Source organism: Phascolarctos cinereus, unplaced genomic scaffold (assembly GCF_003287225.1).
Source record: "Phascolarctos cinereus isolate Bilbo 61053 unplaced genomic scaffold, phaCin_HiC Scaffold_7;HRSCAF=346, whole genome shotgun sequence".
In the NCBI taxonomy this organism is placed as follows: Eukaryota; Metazoa; Chordata; class Mammalia; order Diprotodontia; family Phascolarctidae; genus Phascolarctos; species Phascolarctos cinereus.
Window position 1 is genome coordinate 40,012,304 of NW_027556180.1, and position 25,927 is coordinate 40,038,230.

The window sequence follows — 25,927 nt, forward strand, 5'->3', positions numbered from 1 at the left end:
TCTGGCATCACAGAATTGCAGTTAAAAAGGACTTCAAAGGCCATCTAGCTCAGCCTTTTCCATTTTATAGATGAAGAACAGAGACATAAAAGTGATTTTACTTGCTTAAGGTCAAGCAGATAGGTCACACAGGAAGCATCAGAAACAGGATTTGAACCCAGATCCTCTCCCTCTCCAGTGCTTACTCATGAGTGCCCTTTCACAACATCACATGCCATGTAAGTATACCCTTCCTATGCTTTAGGGAACCCCTACTCCTGGAACTCAACAGAAAGTCTTAGGATAGAATATTCACAGAGAACAAATTTCAGGTTCCTCCCTAATGTGCCCCACAACAACTTCACTTTCATTTTTTCCTCTAGTATATTCCCTCTAGTATGCTCTCTCTTCTTCCCTTGGCAAAATCTTCTGGCTGTAGAGACTACCTCAGGGAACACAGGCAACCCCACTGAAGCCCCAAGAGTGCACCTAAGAAAGCCCTGATTCACGAGTTGGCAGGATCCATGGCAATCTATTTATCATAGACCAGTGAGCTAGTTTTGAGATCTCAAAGGTCCCATGTTTTCCCTTCCTACTCCCCCCTGGACAGACTGGGCTGAGAGAGTAGAAGAAAACAAAAATCAAAAATGTATACTGTATGAACAGATCTGAGAAGAGAGTAACTGAGAGGAGGCCAGCCTGAAGCCCTGGATTTAAGTCCCAGAGCTGAAGCTGACTTACTACATGACCTTGAGCAAGTCATTAGATCTCAAATGCTGGAACCTTTTGTCAAGACATTACATGCTCATAAGGTGACTTCTGGTACTGTGGACAACTCCAGAATTATGCCAGTGGGTATTCTTAAGGATCCAGGGTGCATTGTGGGAGGAATTATCTCCTAATAAGGTCCTGCTGGGATTCTTGGCATTTTATCATGGTATATACTGGCACTAGCATGACTTAATAACATCAGTTGGGAAGATATTATACCATGTTCCCTTGTCTAAAATGCTCACCTAAAGGCCTTTTGAGGAATGGTCAGATCTCTAGCCCCTCAACCCTTCAGGGAGAGAGTTAATAACATTTGGTGTTTTGTAACCACCTCTCATTAGAGAACTGCAAAGCAAATTTTAAATGCCATAGGGGAGCCCCAGCGAGACCATTACGTAAAAATGAGCACTTGCTCTGGCCGCACTGGAGTGAGATAGAAGAAGAATATTTTTATGTCCTTTTGGCAAATTCCTTCTAGTACCTTCCCAACCACTCTATCTAATTTGTATATACCCATTTATGGACATGTTGTCTGCCCTGGAAAGACTGTAATGCCTAGAGGACAGGAACTATTTTTCTTCCATCTTTCTATCCCCAGTGTCCAGCACATTATAGGTACTTCAGAAATGCTTCTTGGTTGATCAGTTGACAAAACCTTTGAAGAATAGGTTGTCTCCCATCCTCTCCTCTGTTCCCCACCTTTACTTACAGATATGTAACTGGGAATTCTGATGGAAACTAGGGAGACCAACTTATGTCCCCATTGCCACTGAGCTAACCCTAGTTAGGAAAGGCAGGTTCATGGAGAGGCAAGTGATGGTGACAGGATGCCTAAGGGAGGAGGTGAGACTCAGGCCAGATGAGATGGAAGGGAGTGTTTCATATCCCAAGTCCTTACATGAGAAGGGGGACAAAGTCATTCCTTCTCATGGCAGTCCTCCATGCTATGTGGTTCTCCATTGGCCCCACAATGCCCAAGATGAGGAGAAGGAAAAGGTTGCCTTCACCACCACTACCTGGTCACCATCCTAGATCAAAGCTCTGCTTTCCCCAGTAGGTTACATCTCTGCTTACCTGAAGAATTGGAACTTGCCACCTTTATCATCATAGGATTATAAATCTAGAGTTGGAAGAGACCGAAGAGGTCATTGAGTCAAACTACCTCATTTTACAGATGAGGAAATGAAAGTTAAGTCACTTGCCAAAGGTCACACAGATGGTAGGTGGGAGAACTGGGGTCCTATGTCTCTGATCCACCATTCTTTCCACCACACCACACTGCCTTTGAAGGAGAATCTATCAGGAATATAAGGAAGCAAATGGACAAGGGATTCCATAACAAAGAAGCAAACTGGATTGGATTTTCCAATCCAGACCTGAGTCCCAGACTGCTATTGGGCCATTACTAGCCAGATGCCTTCTGATTTCACAGAAACACAAAATCTGAGGGTAGGAAGTGACCTCAATGGTTATCTAGTCTAAACCATACCCCAAAAGAATCTCCATTATAACAGACCTGACAAGTGATGGATTTAATACAAGTAAGGTGAGTGTCTGAGAACTTTAATAATGTTGTCTAACTTTCTTATCTTGACTGGGTCCTTCAAGGTGCAGATGGCCTCTTCTAGGACCCAGAAGCTTGTTATCATTAGACAGAATAAGAACAAGAACACTGGTTGTCTCTGACCTTTTCCCCTCTCAGAGCTCTGCTCCTGACTCTCTGGATTTTCCCTACTAAGCCACAGCAGCCTTCTTATCCTAAAAGTTCACTCCATCCCTCTGGCCCTTTCTTTTCATTGGCTGAGGTTCCTCTGAGAGATTCTTCCCAGAAGCTTTATTATAAAGAAATGCCCAGGTCACCCATGTCTTGAGTCCTCTCTGGACTCTCTAGAATTTTTCCATACTTTCTCCCTCCCCCTTTCAGCTTCTTTTTATGTTGACTTTCTCCATTAGAATGTAAGCTCCTTGAGGGCAGGAACTTCCTTTCTTATTACACTCATATTCTCAGTGCTTAGCACAGTGCTGGACAGAGAGTAAGTACTTAATAAATGTTTGTTGACTTAACTTTCTTTATTGACTTGTCTTACAAAAATTCAGAGCTCCCCCAAAATGTGACCATTTCTTCATTGGGCTCCCTGTGGGAGTGGGAGAGTTCTGAACAGTTAGTCTACTGCATTAATAATATTTCCTTTTTAACTGTTCATAAGGCATCAGAGACTTTCCCTAGTCATCATTTCTGTACATCTATTTTCTTAGTTTAAAAAGAAATTATTGAACAAACTCTCTCTTTGGAAAGAGCAGTACAATTCATCAAATTGAATAGGAAAACTGTGCTGTAGGTTAATTAGTCATTTTGGGAGTGAGAATAAGAGAGCATTTGCTTTGGGGGCAAGCTTACAACTAATTATATTGTGAGCATCCATCAGAGTTGGGGGCAGAACAACAGGGCTTGTTTCCCCTGCCTGTTTTTTTTAACTTCTAATGTCAAAGTGTAATAATGTTCACAGGCTCTCTCCCTGCCATATAGCAATAAGGGTCACTTAATGTCCAGAAATGTTGTTTTCCCAGATTTGTTTTTACTCCTTCCCCTATCCTGCCTGTGGGTCCTGCTTCCTCTATCATTTCCTCCAATTTCTCTCTGCCTTATACTCCCCTCCCCCTCGACTGGGCCCTCTTTTCATCTTTCCCAGTCTCTTATATATCTCTCTATATTGAAAGAATAAAGTAAGTGATAGTGAGGAGGTAACTAAGAGCTTTAGAATCTTAATCATTACTTTCTATCTGTTGGTCACAGGAGTGAAAGAGGCCTTTTGCCTCCAACACTTCCAAGATGTATAATCCTGGTCAAATCACTGAATCTTTCTGAGCCTCAGTTTCCTCATCTGTAAAATGAGGATAATAGTATGCATACTATATACCTCACAAGACTGTTGTAAGAATCAAATTAATTGATGTATGTAAAGTGTTTTGTCAGTCTTAATGTATCTAAGTAATATTATTTGAGACATTACCTATTATAATCCTCTTCTTTTATACTAAAAAATCCTGAAGCCCTGAAAGGTTATAACTTGCCTAGGGTCATATAGTTTGTAAATGGCAGAATTGTGATTTGAACCTAGATGTTCTACCTTCAAATCCAGTGTTCTTCCAATATGTTAGCAGACTCCTAGTTCTGTCTTTGGTCTTGCTATACTGATACAATGGGCAGATCTTATGTTCTCTTTCAGGTGATCTGAGCATTAGAATGTTACATCCCAGGAGCTAAGCTTATATCCATTTAATGCCCTGCCCAACATCTGCCTTTGTTGCCACCTCCTTGTTCTTCTCCTTTCCAGTGAGCCCCTTTATTGGCCAAGAGAGTATAAGTGCCAGGACAGAATACATCTCAAGGTTCTCAGCATAAGGCAAAACAAGCCTTAGTTTAGTCGAACTCAGTGCTAGGTGCTGAGGATGCAGAGACAATGATAGAATAGTCTGAGTCTTCAGGAATCTTACATTCCTTGGGGGGAAATAATGTATACATGGATAAATAAATAGAAATACTTATTATATGTAAAAGTTGCCCAATACACATTTAGTAAAACCTACTCTGTTCAAGACATAATGCTAAGCATTAGAGATAAAAGGCAAAATGAAATGGTCTTTGCCTTCAAGGATCTTTACTGAGGGAAAAACATTCACTGAGGGAAAAACAACTTCTACATCGAGAAAGATTTGCAGAAATTACCCAAAGTAAATTCAAAATAATTTCTGAAGTCCTAGGTTCTGAAGTCCCACTTGCCCCTACAAGTGGAATGCCCCCAAGAGGATGTTCGTCTCCTTCCTCATATAGGAAAGCCTATTAACATCCTTCAATTACAAGAACTGGAGTTAATACAGTGAGTTCTTCTTCTCGTTCTCAGCCCTTGTTCAGTTCAATGCCGGTCTGCGGCTGGAGACAATCTAGTGTCACTTACCTTTCCTGGCGCCTCTGGCTGCCCTGCAGTGTGATCTGAATGGGGACATTGAACGGCTGCATGAGGCCGGGGGCTGGGCAGAATGGACTCCTTTCACTTGAGTCATGGCCTCAAAGGGAGCAGAGGAGGGTGAAGTTTCAGATCAAACGGAAGTGCAGTCCCTGAGGAAGCCATCAGCAGCAGTCTTCACAGCAGACATGAGAACAAGCCACTGTCTCACCCAGTTCTGTTGACCTCCTACTAAAAGCAGAGTCTTCTCTTTTTTCCTTCATTGGGGGAATGGAGAAAAAGGGAACAAGCGTTTGCAAAGTACCTACTATGTACGACCTTTGATTTGCCGGGAGTAAGGATTAAAGAAGAAAAGCACAGATGGGAGCCAGCATCTCATATTGTTTCGGAAGGGCGGGATGGCATAATGGAAAGAACACTGAATTAGCACAAAAAAGTCCTGAGTTTGTCTCAGCTCCCCTTCCTAACTGGTTGTGTTATTTAAGTACCTTGAGAAAGTCATTTTACTTCTCTGAGATTCCATCTCCTGTTGCCCAAAATTAGAGATGGACAAATAATACCAGCTAAAGAGGTTGTTGCGAGGAGCAGACAAGATAATGTACGGGAAGTCACAATGTCAACGTGAAGCACTGCACAGATGTGGGCCATTGTTGTGGGCCATTAATAATCCCCAAAGTGTATTTGTGTTTACATAGGGTTGTTTTGTTGGTTTCTTTTCAATCGAATGTTTTCTTTTTTCCCCAGTGCTTCTCATGTATTCCTGAGAGATCCTAGAGTGTAAACATTATTTGGTAGAAGCAATTAATCTCTGGGAGCTCCTAACAGGGAAGAGTTGTGCATAAAATTACCAAGAAACCTGAGTAATTCTGATTTATGCTTTGGATCTCCTGTTTGCTTGTCATCCAAAGGGGACACTCTGATCACCCAGGAGCTCACTGTAAACCAATGAGAGATTCAAGAAAGTTTCGATCGGATCACTGAACCTCCACCAGGGCACAGACCTCAGTGCAATCTTTACTGGGTTGACAATCCCTAGGGAACAAGTTACCATATGTAAAGAGCTCTGCAGTTCCATGTAAATGCTGGCTATCATCATTATTATATAACTGACAAGTGGTTGCCTAGTCTTTACTTATACACTTCCTGAAGCAACCCTTTCTCCTTTGGGATAACTCTAGTTGTTAGGAAGCTTTTCTTCTGACAGCAAGCCTCAGTTTGCCCTTTTTGCAGCTTTTGCCCACTTCTGCTGGTGCTGCTGTCTGGGGCCAAGCAGTCCAATTCTCTCTTCCTAATGATGCCCCTCCAAACACTCACAGACAGCTTTCATATCTCCGTTAATCTCTCCTCCACCTTATAAACATCCCCAATGCCCTCAACTAATTGTGATATGGTCAAGGGTCAAAGCCCTTTGCCATCTTGATTACCTTCCTCTACATGCTCTCCAACTTACCAACATCTTTCCTAGAAGATGATGTCCATATACCAAATGTAATCTGACCAGGCTGATCAACTTACCAAGAAAAAGCAGTGCTGATCCATTTCATGAAACTATGGAATCTGAGCTGGAAGAGGTCTCAGCAGTCATTTAGGCCAACCTGTACTTGAATAAGGATACTGTCCAAGCTGAGGTGTTAAACACTCAGTCAGTGGGCCACATGAAGGCAGCTACCTAGTGCCACTGAACCAGATTGAAATGTAATTAGAAAATATTTGGCAAAATAAATCAAAATATGACAGAGCACAGAAAATCTCAGATTTCTAAGCCAACATGCAGTCCACAAGGATTCTTATGGTTGGCCGCTGTCCAGTCATTTCAGTCGTGTCTGACTCTTCGTGACCCCATTTGGGGTTTTCTTGGCAGAGATACTGGAGTGGTTTGCCATTTCCTTCTTCAACTCATTCTACAGATGAGGAAACTGAGGCAAACTGGGTTAAGTGACTTGCCCAGGGTCACATAGCTGGTAAGTACCTGAGGCCAAATTTGAACTCAGGTCCTCTTGACTCCGGGCCTAGTACTCTATTCACTGTGCCACCCAGCTGCCCCTATATATTGTTTAGTGTCCCCCATTTCTGTTTGCATTTGACACCACTGACCTACAATGCCCATCCCAGTTCTTACTTCAAGGCCTCTGCAAATTAGGAATTCACCTTCCAAAATAATCCATTCCACTTTTGGATATTTTTTTGCTTAGAAGATTATGGGATTTAGAGTGGGAAAGATCCTTGATTTCAGGCCCAACCTCCACTCTCTCTCTCTCTCTTTTTTGGGGGGGGTGAGGCAATTGGGGTTAAGTGACTTGCCCAAGGTCACACAGCTAGTAAGTATCAAGTGTTAAGTGTCTGAGGTCAGATTTGAACTCAGGTCCTCCTGACTCCAAGGCCAGTGCTCTATCCACTGCCCTGCCATTCTCATTTTCTAGATTAGAAAGCCAAAACCCAGAGAAGCTAAAGGACTTGCCCAATGTCACAGAGTAGCAAACCAGAATTTGAATCTAGATCCTCTGGCTCCAAGGCCAGTGCTTTTGTTACTGTTCTAAGTTGTCTTCGTACTATTGACTCACATTTCTATACCCTCTGAAGGTTTATAAAGCATTTTGTTCAGAACAACCATGTGAGGTAGACACTGCAGATATTATTCTCATTGTGGGCTCTGTTTATGCATCTCATCTTCAAAGTCAATTACTTTGGCTTGTATAGAATTCTTAGCCTTTCAAAGTTACTGTACTTTTCTTCTTTCTTGCCATTTTTTCCATTTCTGTATTTTTAAGTTGCAAATCTGTTACTCTCTTTCAAAGGTTCCACTTTGAAGAGATTCTTCATCATGTGCTCTTTACCTTCTTTAATTCTGTAGTTAAATTTCTGATTTCCAACTTAATGTTCACCCTACTATCTTCTTACACAAGTTTCATTTCTCTTTTGAATCATCTCTTGTTGCTGTCACATGGTCTCAGAGGGGTCCACAGAATTCTGCATTTGGGTTCATTTGTCTTCCTTGTATAATGGTTATTCTGTGTGTTTTGGTTCCTCTTTGAATTTTTACTCATCTTTCCTTCTGTCTTTATGAGACTTTCAATCGCTTTATATAGCTGGGAGCTAGGTTAGTATGCAGGCTTTTTCTTTGGGGGTTGGTTTGGTTCTTTGCCTTTCAGCTTTTTCTCTTGTATAAGGAGGAATTGGCCAATAAGCCATCTTTATGAGCCTGAAGAGTGCATCAGTGTACAACTCCCCAAAGAGTTTGGGAGTCTGCTTCCAGGAGAATCATAATGACGTGTAAAGGAGTGCCATGGAGAGAATGTGGAACATGCATAGATATTCTGTGACTGGGCCTGGTCTGCTAATCATGTGATGGACGCAGCCTCTTTCACTGGTTACAGTCCTAGAATAAGAACAAGATCGAGGGGCGCCTTCAAAATGCCGTGGTCGGCCCCACCCTCTCTCTGGTCTTGGTTGGCCCACTGCTCCCAATTTGTCTCCTTACCCAAAAAGCAATGCTACAAGAAGAGACATGCTCCCTCTGAGGCCAACACATGGCTCCATGAATATGAGCCTCAGTTCTTTGTCTGCCTCACTAGTTATTCTTTCATTTAAGTGAAGCAGATCAATCTGAAGGCTTCTAGCCTGTGATTTTCAAAAAGTCAAGAAAGGAAACCTACAGAAGACTGGGAATCCAACACTCAAGTCCATGACGGGCATTGAAGCCATCTCAGAACTGATACCTTGTGGAGTGAGAGGCAACCTGCAAGACTCAGCCCAGCAACAGCTGAGAAGGAGACTGATTCAGCATTGATGCTACATTTCTATATGAACCTGATAAAACCAATGCTATGTGGAAACTCTCCTAAGTCTGAGCCCACTCTCCTCAGAGGAAAGGATTCATTCCAGCTGGGTTTATTTTCCCTAAACCATGAAAGGATCTAGACCTTTTACTCCAGGACTCTATACCACCCATCTTTCACCATTATCCCCTTCCTCCTGTTTGGACTTCCTTTCCTTTCTAGGACTAGGTAAAATTAATGTGTTCCATCTCTTGGAGGCTTAAGAGAATGTTCAGATTGAGTTTCCACTCTCTGCAAAGTAGACAGACACCCCCATAGGTGGACTCAGAAGTTCAAGCCCAAGGGATCATTTTCACTGGCTGTGCCCAAAGCCTAGGATGGATTAGGGACTGGGACACTGAATAGAAGCTCAGAATATCAATTGTTATTTAGTGAGGCTTTTATCTTTTGTAATGTTACTGTTCTGTGGATTTATCTTTCTTTATAGAGGGTGCATGTTTCCTCTTTTTTGAGATTCTTAGCTGAAGTGATTTGCAGAACACAACTACTCTGCCATCTTGCTTATCACAGGACCTCTTTTTCATTTCTCAGAGAAGCCAACTGGTGTGCCCATAGTCACATGGCTAGTAACTGCCAGAGTTGTGATTTGTACCCTAATCCCCAAGACCCCAAGTCCAACTGTCTTCTCCATTATATCACACTGCCTTTTATAGCTGCATTTCCTCAGAATGAGTCAGAAGCCTTTCTCTAGTTAGAAACTTATTATTAGTGATTCAGCTTTCATAAGAGTCAAGTAGTGACCTCAGCTGTGGTTAGAAGAAAATTAAGAGCTGCTAAGCAACAGAGGAGCTGACAACAGTGAAATCTGATTTATTATATATAGATGTGTATCTGCATCCACATCTATATATAATTTCCTAAAGGAGAATAAAAGGTTTCTGTTGGAAAATGTGAATTCATGAATGAAAAGATGACTAAGAAGCATAGGGGGTAAAAGTGAGTTTGGGTATACACCTCTCAGCATGGCAAATCAATAACTGTGGTAGATATGAATTTTCCAAAAGCCCTAGTTATTGCCTATAATGTCCAGACTCCCACACATCCTCTTTATTGTGCCTGAGCAGGTCCTTGTCTGAACTCCAACAACGGTCTTTAAAAAGCATTTTTGGTAATGGTTTTGAAACTAAGTATCTCATAGTGTTTAAAAGACTTCTTCATATATAGCTCAGTGATTTTTAGACAAATTGATTGATTACACTTTCCTGCTCTCAGTAGAGAGATAGTGGAGCATGGGTATAGAATGCTACATACCCTGTCAGATATGGTCCATGGCTGGCTTTATCTTCGGCTTTTTCTTTTTTATATCTTATAGGACAGCAGATGGTTTGGGGAAATGACAGAGTTTTAAAAATGTATATACATATATACATGTGTGTATATGCACACATGTATATATGTATGTGCACATGTGTGTGTATGTGCATGTGTGTACGCTTTTACCTATTGCATACACATGTGTATATCCATATCTATACATACATATTTAAATAGACTTTAAATGTTTTGAAGCAATTCCTGCTTTGGATATAGACTGAACCAGATGACCTTTAAGTATTATAGACATAATGGTCAGCGAGCAAATTTCATCCCATCTCAAGTATCAAGTCAAACAATTTCATTTGGCAAACGTTTCCATTTTAGGACTTCCCTGTTAGAAGCTCTATATACTTGGTTTTTTCTATATTTTATGTCTCTGAATTCCCCCTGCAGTGCTATTGTAGTTAATTCTCCTCATTAGTAAGTTTTCTCACTCAGTCTACAAGCTTTCTGATGTAATAACTCAGGGTCCTTCAGTAATTGACAGCAATGTAACCCCCCCAAAAAAAAATAGGAAAAGAAGGACCCAGGAAGTGTTCTTCAGGACTTCTGTTACTGGCCTCGTGACAACTGCAGTACCATCATTCAGCTTTTTATTTCAATTTGATTAACATTTCTCAAGTTCCCATGGTGTCCAGAACCCTGTGCTAAGGACTGAGGGAGGGCTGAACAAATCATGGTGCATCAGTGTACTGGAATAATACTGTGCCATGAGGAATGACAAAGGAGAATTCAGAGAAACATGGGAAGGTTTATATGAACAGATGCATGATGAAGAAAGTAGAACCAAGAGAACAATGACAATGACATGTAAATCTAAGCTTGAGGATCCAATGCTGGACAAATGGAGACTGGGGTGTGCCCCTACTCCCTGTTCTATATTTGCTGGGGTTCTGCCTGCCTCAGTTTCTCTCCCCACTCCAAACCATGCTCTATTCAGCCACTAAAGTGATTTTCCTAAAGCACAGGTCTGACCAGGTCATCCCCCTTTCTCAATGAACTGCAGCAGCTTCCTATCACCTCTAGGGTCAAAAAATAAAAATTTTAAAAAGCTCTGCAGGTTGATGCATTTCCTTCACTGGAAATGTTACAAGACTGCCCACTTTTTCTCCATTAAATCTATTAAAAGTCAATTCTAAGGATTTTTTCAGCACAGACCAATAGAGCTTAGAGACCTGACTCCATTGAAATAATAGACAAGTTGAGTTTGCTTCTGTAGTGGGGTTGTATATAACTATATTTGTACATATGCTCTCTGCCTCCTCCTTCCCACTGACTAAGATCTTTGAGAGCTTGGACTATTTTCATTTTTGTCTTTCTATCTCCAGTGCCTAGCAAAATGCCTGCCACAAAGCAGGTGTTTAAAACATGCTTGTTGACTGGGTGATTGAAACTTAATTGAACAGGGACTAGTAAGCACATAGATTTGGCTGGGGGGGTGTTAATTTAGTAACATACAAACCCATTTTTGGGGAGGTAAGGTGAGAATATGATTCTTATCAGTAACCCTAAAAATAATAGGATCATACATGTAAAGTTGAAGGGGACCTTGGGGGTTGAGGAAGAAAAGGAAAATAAAAAAGAAAGATAGAAAAACTTTATCTAGGTCCTACTCTGCCCACCAGAAAATTACTGCCATCACCTGCTGCTCCATTAGCCAGGAAGGACCTGGAGAAGATACAGAGAGTGAAGAGAGGGATCCCTCAGAAAAACGGTGTATCAGTAACTTCTGGTCTAATTCATCCTTTCTTACTAAAGTTTCCGTGTCTGCTCCTGAACTCCCTCAGGGGTTGTTAACATGTTTCCAAATTCTCAGGGTCAGTGAAGTTATTGCAGCTTTTCAAGGGGCAAGTCAGTTTTGAGTCAAGGAGGTCCTTCCCTATTAACTATAGAAAGCTGCCACCTCAATTAGTCACATGGCTCATTGGGGCCTACTTTCCTTAGACCTATTACTCTGGTGCGATTTGAGCGGGTGAATTGTTATGCCTTCTCCATTCCAAAAAGAAGGGGAAGGAGAGAGAGAGAGACAGAGACAAAGAATGAGAGACAGAGAGAGAGAGAGACAGAGAGTGAGAGACAAAGAGACAGAGACAGAGAGAAGCAGAGAGAGAGAGAGAGAGAGAGAGAGAGAGAGAGAGAGAGAGAGAGAGAGAGAGAGAGAGATTAGTAAATAATTATAACATAGCCAAGGGTGACTAAATAGGAAAACTCATGTCCGATAATAAGGGTAAGAGGTACCAGTTCCAAATGGCAATGGTGTTTGGGATCCGTGGTATTGACAGAGCCATAATTCCCCAATTGTCTTTATTGAATAGTACCAGTGGGGAAGTGAAGAGAGAAATCTTTCCAAAAGTTCTTGAAAGGTTACTGTCACTGCCTTAGCCAATGACTATCTTAGGATCACAGAGCCAGAGCTGGAAGGGATCTCAGAAGCCATCTAGTCCAACCTCTATCATCTTACAGATAAGGAAACTGAGGCCCAGAGATGAAATGACTTGTCTAAGGCCTCACATCAAGTAAGTAGCAGGGCCAGGATTTAAATGTAGGTTCTCAGAGCTCTAATTGGTGCACTTTTCATTGCACCATGCCACCCCTTCTTCCTTCTCAGTGGTCAGAAATGAGATGGAATGAGATGTGGGAATGATTGGTCAGAGATGGGTGGAAAAGATTCTCTGAAAACTTAATTACCTATAATTGTAGGCAGGTTGGTCCACAGATATGGTTGTGCCAGAGATAGGTAGTAGCTAATTATCCCAGAGGCCACTAAGCGGGATATGTAGATCTATTACAATAATTACTATTATTGTTGTTTGTCCTTTGTTTTTGAAGAGCACCAATGACATCACAGGGTGATGTTTTGACTCATGCATGATTTGGATTTAAGTGAGGCAGAGTTGTGCAAAGTCATCTGTCTTATTCTCTCTTTCAGAGTCATTGAAGTCCAGTGGCAAGACATGGCAGGATGACTGGCAGTGGCTTGGGATGCAGGGGATGATCTTGGCACCGTAGATGTCTAACCAAGCTCTTAGCCCTCCACAGCACCTGCTTCATGTCTAGTGGAACAAATTGTTCTCTGAGGCCAAATTTAAACTCAGGTCCTCCTGACTCCGGGCTTGGTGCTCTACCACTGTGCCACCTAGCTGCCCCATCCAAGGCTCTTTCTAACCTATGCCTCATACATAGTCCTTTACATCGATGAACCTTGTCTCAGTCCTTAGAGGACTACCACATCTCCCTGAGCTCCTGAAAGAAGCCCTCCACAGTGCCCAACACCTTCTATCATCTGTGAGGTTGGGGGCAGCCTTGCTTCCCTGGGTGGGACATGACAACAGCCACCTTAGTTCCATCCATACGAGTTTGGAAACAACTTACACTAATTTAGGCATCCCGGGAGGTGAGAAAGAGTTTTGGGCAGCTCATATCCCATCGGTCACCTGGGAAAGTAACGCCAACTGATTCCTGAGTTTCAGATTTACTTCTGCCAACTTCGGACACCTTCGATCCCTCAAAGCTGCCAGCCATCTTCCTGATAACATTGCTCTGGAGTCTCTGGAGCCCCCTTCTGGAGATCTTGCAGTACAGCAAGCAGCTCTGGACCAGTAGGCCACCCCAAGTGTGTTTGGCCAGGATTAGACAATGCCAGTGATTGGGTTCTCAGGGTGCTGGGGGCAAGCGGTTGGGATCTGACTTAGGATGCCAGGTAGCATAAAGAAAAACCTGAGGTTCATTGAAGCAAAGAAACCCAAGGGATCAGGATACCAGTTTCAGTCAGGCAGCTTCATTATGGGTGCCTACAGGGGCCCAGATGGAACTAGGACCCAGTGGGATCCCACTTCCTCCTCCTCCCATCCAATTAGAGTGTGAGCTCCTTGACAACAGGCACCGTCTTCTTTTTACACTTGCAGCCCCAGTCTTAATACAGTGATTGGCACATGGTAAATGCTTAATAAATGCTTTTTCATTCATTCATTCATGCATGCATGCATTTATTCAGTAGCCTCCCAACTGATCTTTCTGTTTCAAGCTCCTCCCTACTCCAATCCAGATTCTACACAACTGATACACAAAAAGTACAGGTCTGAGCACATCACTTCCCTGATCAAGAAGTTTCTGTAGCTGTCCATTTTTGCTTCTAGAATAAAATCTGAACCCCTCTGTGTGGCACTGTGTGGCCCTCAACAGCCGGGCTCCAACTTATCTTTCCAAATTCACACTATTTCCCCTCACACATTATGTATTCCCACCAAACTTACCTACTTGCCATCCCTCATACGCAACATTCCATCTCTCCCGCCTCCGTGTCTTTGCCCAGGTGGTCTGCCAAGCTTTGAAGATTCTCTCCTCTTATCTCTACCTCCCAGAGTCCTTAGCTCTCTTCGAGGCTCAATCCAAGTGTTACGTCCTACCAGATGAAGCCCATCCTCACCTCCCCAGTTGGTAGTGTCCCATCCTGAAATCCTTTTGTATTTACTTTGTCTGTATTTTGCATCCATCTAGCTATGAACATGTTGTTCCTACCTCTGGTCCCCTGTAGATCATAAGCTCATTGAATGTAATGGCCATCATCCATTACAATGGCTGTTTGATCAAAAAAAATGGCTGGCCTTTGTCTTTTACCCTGGAATAGTGTCTGGCATATAATGAATGATTTCTTTTTTTAATATTTTATTTTTGCCAATTACATGTAATTTTTAACATTCATTTTTTAAAGTTTTGAGTTGCAAATTCTCTCCCTCCATCCATCCTCTTCGCTTTTCCTGAGAAGACAAGCAATTTAACACACACTAGGCAATTGCAATCACGTAAAACATATTTCCATATTAGCCATGTTGTGAAAGACAACATAGACCAAAAAAGAAAGAAAGAAACTTTTAAAAAGCATGCTTCGATCTCCATTCAGACTTCTCTGGAGATGGACAGCATTCTTCATCATAAGTCCTTTGGAATTATCTTGGATCATTGTATTTCTGGGAAGAGCTAAGCTGATCATCTTACAGTATTGCTGTTACTGTGTACAATGTTCTCTTGGCTCTGCTCATGTCACTCTGCATCAGTTCACATAAGTTTTTCCAGGTTTTTCTAAAACACTCCTCCTCATCATTTCTTATTGCACAATAGTATTCCATCACAACATAATGCCATAACTTGTTCAGCCATTTCCCAATTGATGGGCATCCCCTCAGTTTCCGATTCTTTGCCACTATAAAAGAGCTGCTATAAACATTTTTGTACATATAGGTCCTTCTCCTTTTTAAAAAATCTCTTTGGGATGCAGACCTAGTAGAGATATTGCTGGGTCAAAGTGTATGCACAGTTTTATAGCCTTTGGGCATAGTTCCAAATTGTTCTCCAGAATGATTGCATCAGCTCACAACTTCACCAACAATGCATTAGTGTCCCAATCTTTCCACATCCCCTCCAACATGTCATTTTCCTTTTCTGTCATATTACCTGATTTGATAGGTGTGAGGTGGTACCTCAGACTTGTTTTAATTTACATTTCTCTAATCAATAATGATTTAGAGCATTTTCCACTACAACTATAGATAGCTTTGATTTCCTCTTTTGAAAGCTGCCTGTTCATATCCTTTGACCATCTGTAAACAATTTCTAAAGGCATGCGGCATTGGATTTAATATCAAGAATCTAAGATTTCATGAAGGAGTAAGAGCAGAAGAGAGAGTAGGGTGGGCAGAGAAGAGGGTAACTCAGGATTTTGCCTCAGAACCTAGTTCCTATGTCACATGGGCAAAAAGAAGGGAGCATTCTTGAAGGCATCTTCATCACCAATCATAGAAGCAGGAGCTACAAGGGACCTTAGATTCCATCTAGCCCAACTCCCTCACTTTACAAATGAGAAAACTGAGGCCCAGAAGAGGGGAAGTGACTTGCCCAAGGTCATACAGGTAGTCAGGATTTGAAGGGAGGTCTCTGGTTCTTGTGCCTTTCCCATTATACCACACCATTGTCCTTCTTCCAGACAGTGAAGACTCTAGAAGATGTGTCACAGTGAAAAGAAACAGTGGCTCATCAGCTGCCATCACAATAACCCCCAATGAGTCAGGCAAGAATAAAGTGAATATAAAACCAGATTTGCCTCTGGGTCAATGATCAGTCATCATTTCAGGCCCCCTTCCAATTCACAGGATGTTTAATTAACCACCCTCTATTAGCAGCCGCATCCTGAACACTGGAAAACTGTTCTCCCTTGGAGCCTATCATGTGACATGTTTATTTACAGAGCCCACATCACTGGCCCCCAAAGGATCCACAGATAGTCATCAGGCACCACAGAGCTGTCAGCCTCATTATCTAACTCATCTGACTCATCAGAGCCAACAGGGCTAGCTAAGACATATCACCTTACCAGGTTAAAGAAGGGGAGTCCAAAACAAAATCCCCAAAGCCTCCCAAGGGCCCTGTTTTCAGGTGCCAGAAGCATAGATCCATTACTGAGCCCTCGGAGGGAAAAAAAAAACAACCTGGGTTTCCTAGCCCTGCCAACCTTCTTTAAAATTAAGAGTTCAGGACTCTTGCTGAATGTCTTTAAAGGTCTTTGGAGAGATTGGGGGTAGGGTACCTCCTCTTCCTCAAGAAGAATTTGAATTTTTCCTTGCAATGTCTTTTTAAGTTCTGGAAACCATAGCTTGACTAACACATGACTCAAAGTACAAAAAAATTAACTGATTTAGAAGTTGGAGTATGGCCTTCCATCCATCTTTTCTAAATTATGGGACCTGGCCAATCAGAGGGCCACCCTCAGAACCTCGGTGTGCTCTGCCTGCTGCCAGCCCATGGGATAGAGGCTGAGGAGCTTGCTTCCAGAAAGATGTGACAATATGTGATAGAGAGTGAGGGAATTGAAATTAGGACTGCAAGTGGTTTTGTGGGAATTGAGTGAAGCACACTGATTCCATCTTGTGACTCAATTCTGGAACTAGTATAGTTTCTATTCAATTATGGGTCTAGTCCAAATTCTGTCCTGTGAGAAAACTTTAATTGTGGGAATTGGGGGAAAACTTTATAATACTATTTGAACCTAGCCCTGTGTGGCTGGGAAGCTGGACCACCTCTCCCTACTGCTTAGAGACTCTTAACTAAGGACCTAGGTTATGCTGAACAGACCAAAGACTGATGCAAGGAGTTTTCTCACAATTACATACCTCAAGCAACCCATATGTCTTGTCTGAACACTGGCCCCATACTGATCAATTAGTTATTGTTTCCATGTTCCTTTGATTGTTTACAGACACTTGAGGAGGGAGTTGGGACACCTCTTTTTCTGAATTCAGGGAATTGCACCTATTTACTCTCTCCCTCCCAACTTAGAAGGGGCCATCTCTAATCATCCTGATCTATATCTTACCATTGGACCCAAATGGCTCCAGAGGAGAAAGTAAGGCTGGTGACCTTACACAGCCCTCCCTCATTTAAATCCAATTTATTTGCAAGTCACAGCATCATCTTGATGTCATGGTCCTCTTTGAGAACGAAGGATATACAGTAATAATTTGAAAAGTCCTGAATCTTTCAACCAATTAGAAATCAGATTACCTGATGTTGTATTGTCTTTAATTAATTGGTCTTATTTGATTGACTTTTTTTAATGTATAAAAGCCTATCTCCTTCTGTATTTGAGGTCTAGCCCTAAGCTGAGGAAGGAGGCTGGTCCCAATTAGTTAGGCAATGGGCATGCATTGCTTAATAAATTGATAGGCTCCTAATATCGAACCTTAATTTCCTCAGTCATTTCATCTTTCACCAGCAACAAAAGACTCTTCTCCCAGCTCTGGAGTGTGTACAAGTATCCTAATGGTTTCTGGTCCTCTTACCACACGAAAAAGAACAGTCTTTGGATCGCTGGTGCATCCAAAAGGTGCTAACAAGCCATGATGTTTTCTCTTTCCTGACTGCCTACATTCAAGCAAAGAGTAAGCCATCCAATGGGGAGAGTGGTCACTACCACATGGTCCACTACTGTCTCCACTGTGTCAATTCTTCTTCCTTGTAGGTGAAGGGGATTGGAAGTGACTACAACCTCAGTGAGCTTGGAAACACCAGGAAGAGCAAATGACAGAATTCTGGTGGTTGGAATCTTGCCAAAATTTGCCAGAGGCTTAGCACAGGTGGTGAAACAGCAGAGGCCCTGAAAAGTGACCCTTCTCGACTTTCGTCTACCCACTGAGAGCTGAAACAGACACATCCTGCAGCTATGCTACAATGGGAAGTGACCGTTGTCGGACAAATGCTCTATAGAAACTGCTTTTAAGTTTGAGCCCATCCTCCCTATTGCCTGAGACGGTCCTGGGGAGGGGGTCTTTGTACTTTTGTACTCACCATATCTTCTCAGTAAATCTCATTTTGTACGAGCTAATTGATATTAATTGGTTAAATGATATTGGAGCACTAATAACTGGAGGGTTTTGATGACTTAAGGGGGATACCGTCACTGACAATTGATGTTGGGGGAAACATTCAAATGGGGGCTTAATGTGATAGCTTTGGGCAATCATGCCCAAACGCCTCAGAGGTAACCCTAGTACTCTGAAGGGGAAGATACAGCCACGCTTTTCAGTGTGAGCGTGAAAAAGGCTACACTTTCATACTTTAATGGATTTGTGACAGAAGCACTTCCTCTAATAGTACTGGTAGCAGTTGTTCAGCTCTTGTCTACATCTTCCTATAAATCTCCTATAAGGGGTCCACCCAATACTCTGGAGGCTTTCTTTATATCTCTTGATAGCATGCAGACTATCTGTTGTTTGTCCCTTGTGCCCACCCCAACACTGTCCATCTTTTTTTTTTTCTGGGTCAGACATTTTTCTGATGGCATCTTTTGTTTACACTGATTGCCTTCTTCAATTCCTCATATGTAATGTAAAGTTTGCCACCTGCTCACACCCACCATGCCCTTCTGTGCTGCACTTTGGCCAACCCTCTATTTCACGGCATTGGAGACGGTGGTGTTCCATGACTCAGAGCTATACCACATCATTAGAAAAATCTGGGAATGAAAAAACGAGTGTTTCAGGGAGAAGCTTGGGGGGTCATTAAAAGAACTGCATTGATTCCTAATGGCAAGAAATACAGAATAAGGATCCTTGGGCAGAGCCAGGGGGCTGCAGCCTTATACCTTTAGTGTCCTGCACTAGATTTCCACTGGACCGAGGCCTCATGCCACTGAATTAGAGACCCAAGAAGAACCCAGAACAGATCATCCTCCCCCCAATGATACACCCCCCCCCCATCATCTGCCCCGGATCAGTTTGTGATCAAGGGCACAACTCCACTGATTCTCCTTTTCCTCATCTGTAAAATGAGGGGAAGGACTGGACTGAATGATCTCTAAGGTCCCTTCTTATTTTAGATCTATGATCCCAGGACTCTGAGTGAGTCATACACATCTGTGGGTCTCAGCTCCCTTATCCTTAAAATGAAGAAGTTGGACTCAATGACCTTTAAGGTCTCTTAATGCTCTAAGTCTATTGTGAAAAATGGTAATTCCAGGACTCCTGATCTATCTTGAGAGCATAAGGTCTATCCTGTTACAGTGGAACAAGCACTGGTTCTAGACTGAGAGGACCTGGGTTCAAATCCTGCCTCGGACACTAGAAAGATTACAAGATTGTAACCTTAGACAAGGCACTTAAATTCTTTGCACCTCGGTTTCCTCATCTGTAAAATGAAAAGGGGGGAAAAGATGGCATGTGTGTAGACTTCCAATCCTGTTGTAAGTCTATGATGCTATGATCTGTCAAAAGGCGCTTCCTAGCAGCTGTGGTACCAGCAGGCTGAAGGTTATTTTAAACTGAGAAACCCTATTTCCTTAGCAACATGGGCCCCATTTGTAGCCACATCTACAAGATTGAAAATAAAGCTGGCAGGTGCACTAAAGAGCCTTCCAGCCTCCAAGGCTTCAATTAAATGGGCCAGAACTGAAGAGTCAGCACTCTCTGCTCCTGGCTGGCTCTAGCAGCAGGCAGCCGACAAGTAGCCTGATTTCAGCCTCTGTGGATCTTCCCATATGCCTCTATTGGTCAGGCTTGTCTGAGCTCATTCCTCATGAAAGCCTGGCTTTCTGGACGAGAAGAGTTGGTTATGCTGCCGAAAATCGGAAATCTATTCCCATGGAAGCATCCTTGTCAGCCAAAGGATTAGCGGGTAAAGCTTTGGATCTGGAATCAGGAAGAGCTGTCCTCAATCTAGCTTCAGACATTTACTAGCTGTGTGACCCTGGGCAAGCTACTTAACCTCTATCTGCCTCAGTTTCTTCAACTGTAAAATGGGGATCATAATAGCAACTACCTCCCAGGGCTGCTGTGAAGAAAATGAGATGATCTTTATAAAGAGCTTCTTAGTACAGTGCCTGGCACTTAGTAGGCATTTAATAAATACTTATTCCCTTCCCTTCTGGAAGGAGAATAAAATTCACGGAACTGGTGATAACTGGCAAAGGGAAGAGTCCCAAGTCTTGGGGGTAATGGTCCTCATTCACATGCCCAAAAGAAATGGTGGAACCTGAGTTTCCCTTCTTTCAAACCACTGTTTGTCACAAGTTCAGAGCCCTCATATACACTGGCTTTTGTGGATTTCATTCATTTAACTCAAGAAAGTCCTTTAGAAGAAAGTTGATACAAGATCAAAAGAAGCTTCCTGGGGTAACCAGGGCCTTCTAAAGGGCTTGCAGACAGGCAGGTGCTGCTGCTGACCTCAGAGGTCCTATAGGCAAAAAGAGATCAGAAGATGAAGGGATTCCAGATTTAGAGCTTCTGAAGACCTCAGCTGCCATCTAGCCTAGCACCCTCATTTTACAGATGAAGAACGAGGGCCCAGAAAGATTAAACAACTCACCCAAAATCATACCACTAGACAGAGGGACAGGGACAAAGAGAGAGAACACAACAGAGACATTTTGTAAGCATTTAATAACCAGTCACTGGGATAAGTACTAGGGATGAAAGTATAAGCAAGTAAGATAGTACCTACCCTCAAGGAACTTACATTCTAATGGGGGTTCAGAAAAATAAAGGAGGTACAGACAGGAAAGAGAGTTGGAATCTGGAAAGAGACCAGACAAGAGTAAAATGAAACATGTCTGGGGCCCTTCCTAAGGTTCTAGGGAAGGAATTCACCCATGAAGTGAGGAAGGCCCAGGACAGAGGATAACCAGTGTGTCAATGCAACAAGAGAAAAGATGGGAGTGGAGTCCCAGAAGAATCCAGTTAAAAGAGTCAAGATTTAAACCCAGGTCTTCTGATCCCCAATCAACATCCCTCCCACATACCAAACTGACTCCCCCATTCCTGACACTGAATAATTTGTGAATTTAGAAGAATCCATTATCCAAAAGGCTCATGATGGAAAATGCTATCCAAGTCCAGAGAAAGAACTATGGAGTCTGAATACAGACTGAAGCATACTATTTGCTCTTTCTTTTGTTGTTTTTTTGTTTTTTCTTTCTCATGGTTTTTCCCTTTGTTCTGATTTTTCTTTTACAACATAACCAATGTAGAAGTATATTTAATATGATTGCACATATATAGCCCATATTAGATTGCACATATATAGCCCATATTAGATTGCACACCGTCTTGAGGAGAGGGGAGTAGAGGGAGGGGGGAATATTTAGAACTCAAAATCTTATAAAAGCAAATATTGAAAACTAAAAATTAATTAATTAATTAATTTTTAAAAAGAAGAGCCTATTATTCCACAATATCTACTTTTTGGTCTAGGAGGCTGAAAATGTTCTAGTGAGTTATTAAAATGTTAGTTACTAAAAGGGATTTGGAGGTTATGTTAATTCATGCTCAAGGCTTGTCCCTGTTATTCCAGATGCAGAGGCTAAGTCCCAAAATACCACCAAGGGACCCTAGCAAGGACCTAGTGGGATACACAGAGCCTTCCTGGCTTTATCTAACTAGCCTACTGGGACTACGGAATAACCCACAGAACATAGCAAGAATTCAAGGTGACTTGGAGATTTCTCTTCTGATGTGTTTTATTATGGTTTCGCTCAACTGTGGAAACAAACGTGGAACTATAGGACTACAAGGCATAAATCTAACATTCTGACAGAGGTGTAACTAGGGTGTGGTGATTGGATGTTTTTCCCAGGGCACAATGATAACATTTGTTGTTTTTCAGAAGCATAGAAACAACCAAGCTTACCACTTATCTAGCATGGATAATTACTTAAATTAGGAAGCTACTAGATGGTAGGCTGAGATGAGTGCCTTCCAAACCTGTTCCTCAACTCATATTCAATAGTCTTGCGTCAATGACCCAGGATCTTTATCTTGCCTTTGTGTGGAGGACTCCGCCCCCCTTTCCCTTTTCTTCTCCCCCCAACCCACAAATACACACCCTCCACCCTCATGGTGCTGCCCCTAAGCATTTGTGATACTTGCCCCAACACATAAAACAGTGAGGTACATGAACTAAGTGATTAATTGATTGATAAATTAACTGACGGATTAATAAACTGATAGACATTTATTAAGCCCTCAGTGTGGTAGCTGCTGTACTAAGTGCTAGAGATAGAAACACAACAAAATTGAGACAATCCTTGCCCTAGAAGAGCTTATATTCTAAGAGGCCTCTAGGTGGCGCCCTGGAGTCAAGTGACAAGTGAAGTGAGAAGCCACATTGCAGGCTTCAAAGAGAATGGGAGGAAAAGATTGCTGTTGTTTGTCCTTCGTTCTCAGAGAGGACTTTGACATCAGGAAGGTGATGCCATGACTTGCAAGTGAATTGGACTCAAGGGAGGCAGGGCTGTGCAAAGTCACCAGCCTCACTCTCTCCTCCAGAGCCACCTGGGTCCAGTGGCAAGACATAGATGAGGGGGCAGCTAGGTGGCACAGTGGATAGGGCACCTGCCCTGAAGTCAGGAGGATCTGAGTTCAAATCCGATCTCAGACCAAACACTTGACACATACTATCTGTGTGACCCTGGGCAAGCCACTTAATCTCAATTGCCTTAAAAAAAAAAAAGACATAGATAAGGACAACTGGAGATGGCCCCGGAGAGGAAAAGAGGTGGAGGTACCAAGGTTTTTTCAGAGTTTAGCTAAGAAGGGAGAGAGAGATCTAGGATGGTAGCTAACTGGCTTAGTAGGATGCAGGGAGGGGGTTTTTTTGTTTGGTTGGTTTTTATTGGTTTTTTTTTTTTAGGCAATTGGGGTTAAGTGACTTGCCCAGGGTCACACAGCTAGTAAGTGTCAAGTGCTTGGTCTGAGGTCAGATTTGAACTCAGGTCCTCCTGACTTCAGGGCCAGTGCTCTATCCACTGCGCCACCTGACTGCCCCTTGTTTGTTTTTTTTAAGATGGCAGAACACTCAGGTATGTGTGTGTAGACAGTAAGGAAGAAACTAGTAAGACAGTCTGCATCACTAGACACTGTTAACCCTTCTGCACAGCCTCTCTTCTCTGGGTTTTCATGACTCTCCAGTCTCTTAGCTCCTCTTCTGCCTCTCACACCAACCCTCAGTCTCCTTTTCAGGATCTGGATCTAGGTCATACCTACTAACTATAGGTGGCCCCCCAAGGTTCTTTACTGGGACCTCATCTCTTTTCTCTCTGTTGCTCTCACTTGGCTATCTATCTAGTCAGATCCCATAGGTTCAACCTGATGCTGATTATTTTCCAGATCTCTTTTCTTTTTTTAAGCTAAGCAATGGGGTTAAGTGATTTGCCCAGGGTCACACAGCTAGTAAGTATTATGTGTCTGAGGCCAGATTTGAACTGAGGTAGTCCTGAATCCAGGACCGATGCTCTATCCACTGTGCCACCTAGCCGCCCCCTAGGTCTCTGTCTTAGACCTTCATCCCTCTCTTGTCCTCTGGCCCCATATCACTATCTGCCTTTTGGACGTTTTACTTGCATAGACCATAGGCATTTCAAACTCTGAAGTCCTGTGGCAAGGGCAAGTGAAAAAGCAGCAGATATGGTTACACTGGGAGCTGTAGTGACAACCCTGCATACAGGTGGCCCAGGCCATAGGGTCATCATCTCACTAGACTGAAGCAGCAGTGGGATTCAGCAATTCCCCAAGTGTCTGAGTGGCTTTTTTGAAGGACCATACTGCTCACCTCCTGGAGTGAGGAAGGAGCCAGAAAAGGTACCCTAAAAATTGTCTCCTTCCCCTAACCCTGGCTTGCTTAGCATGGCAGGCAGGGATCCCACCCTGCAGTCAAAACATACAAAAAATGCACAAAAACTTTTGTGAAGATGATTCCACTTACCATTGGAACATGTACACACTACCAGACAACAGAAAATCCAGGAGACCTGAAAGCTCTTCTTGTGAGAGAACTCAGCTGATCCAAATAGCAGCCCTGAGTGAAACAAGGCTGGCAAATGAAGGCCAGCTTACCAAAGCTGGAGCTGGATACATGTTCTTCTAGAGTGACCGCTGGGATGAGGAGCACTGTGGAGCTGGCGTAGGCTTTGCAACCAAATATAATCTAGTCAACAAGCTCGTATGCCTCCCAAAAGGCATGAATGGGCAGGCTCATGACCCTGAGATTGCCGCTTGCAGGAAAGTGCCACGTCATCAGTGCACATGCTCCCACCATGACAAACCCCGATGAGGTCAAAGAACAATTTTGTGAAGTCCTGGAGACCTTCATCATCAACGTGCCAAAAGAGTAAAGCTTGTAATTTTGGGTGACTTTTACAACAGAGTAGGAGCACACTGCCAGACATGGCAGGAGTCCTTGGGAGGACTGGAGTTGGAAACAGCAACAGCAATGATCCCTTACTACTGAAGACTTGTGTGTCTCAAGACCTTCTGACCACCAACATAACACCACCTCTATCCCCCAGTTACAATAGGATTTAGAGCTAGAAGGCACTGCTTCTGAACTGTGGGTCACGACCTCACATGGGGTAATGTAATTGAATGTGGGGGTCGCAAAAAAATTGGCAACAGTAAAAGGTTTCTGAATGCACAATGACCAAAAATTAATTCAAAATCAAATGCATAATGAATTCGAGGTGTTTCTGGCAGTGCTTTCCTGTGTTGCATCACATAACTTGACTGCAGCCTTGATTCTGAACACACAACATGTGCACTTGGGACTTTGCAGGCCATTACTCCAAGCAATACCGACAAACGCTGCCAGAAACACCTCGGTTCACATTCAAGACTATTGTATCTTATGAATTGCAGTTTTTCACTGCACATACAAAATCTTCAATGAATTTTGGCTTGGGAGTAGGACAGAATTTCCAACAATTTCTGAAATGGCCCTAAACATACTTCTGCCATTTTGTACTACGTATTTATGTGAAGTGGCATTCTCAGCATCAAAGATTATAAAATCAAAATATTGATCAACTCTGGAAAACGTTGAAGATGTTCTACATCCTGTAGTAGCAAATATTCCATCAAGATTTAATATTTTATGTAAAAATAAAAAAGCATATCTATCTAATTAGTATGCAAATTTGCTTTCATCTTTAATAAATGGTAAAATTATATACATACCAAAGAATTGCTGTAAAATAAATTTCTTTATGATTTATTATCAGCAAGTGTTTGATTTTATACCTATTTTATATTTTATTTTTATATATATTTTATATATTTATACATAATAGAATTTTATATATTTATATATTTTATATGTTTGTATTTTATACGCCTCTATTCCTGAGGTCATGTAAAAATTTCTCAGGCAAAAAGGAGTCAAGATTGGGAAAAAGTTTAAGAAACCCTGAAGTGACTTATCCATTGGAGAAGATTATACCACTAGTATGGGGACAGAACCAGAATTTGAACCCAAATCCTCTGACTTCACAAACATCTCTAATATTTGAATTAGAAGGGACCTTAAAGATCAGAAGAGCGTAAGATCATTGATCCAGAGTTGGAAGAACCCTTCCAGGTCATCACTTTCAACCCCTTCATTTCACAGATAAGGAAACTGAGACCCAGAGAGGTCAAGTGATTTGCCCTAGGTCACAAAGGAGTCATGATTCAAACACAGAAGCTCTGACACTGAATTGAACACTTCTCCAACTATCCCACTTTGTCTTCCTGGCAGCAGCAGCAG

At 42.4% G+C, this 25,927-nt stretch overlaps 1 protein-coding gene across 1 annotated transcript in view; it reads right to left on the reverse strand.

Annotated features, from left to right (window-relative positions):
• The window catches only part of KCNMB3 (potassium calcium-activated channel subfamily M regulatory beta subunit 3), a 39,959-nt gene extending 15,572 nt beyond the window's left edge, over positions 1 to 24,387 (reverse strand). Inside the window, exon 1 of the mRNA XM_078147489.1 lies at positions 24,113 to 24,387. Within this exon, the coding sequence (XP_078003615.1) occupies positions 24,113 to 24,123 (11 nt within the window). The 5' untranslated portion in view covers positions 24,124 to 24,387. The remainder of the gene's footprint in view (positions 1 to 24,112) is intronic.
• Positions 24,388 to 25,927: the final 1,540 nt, after the last annotated feature.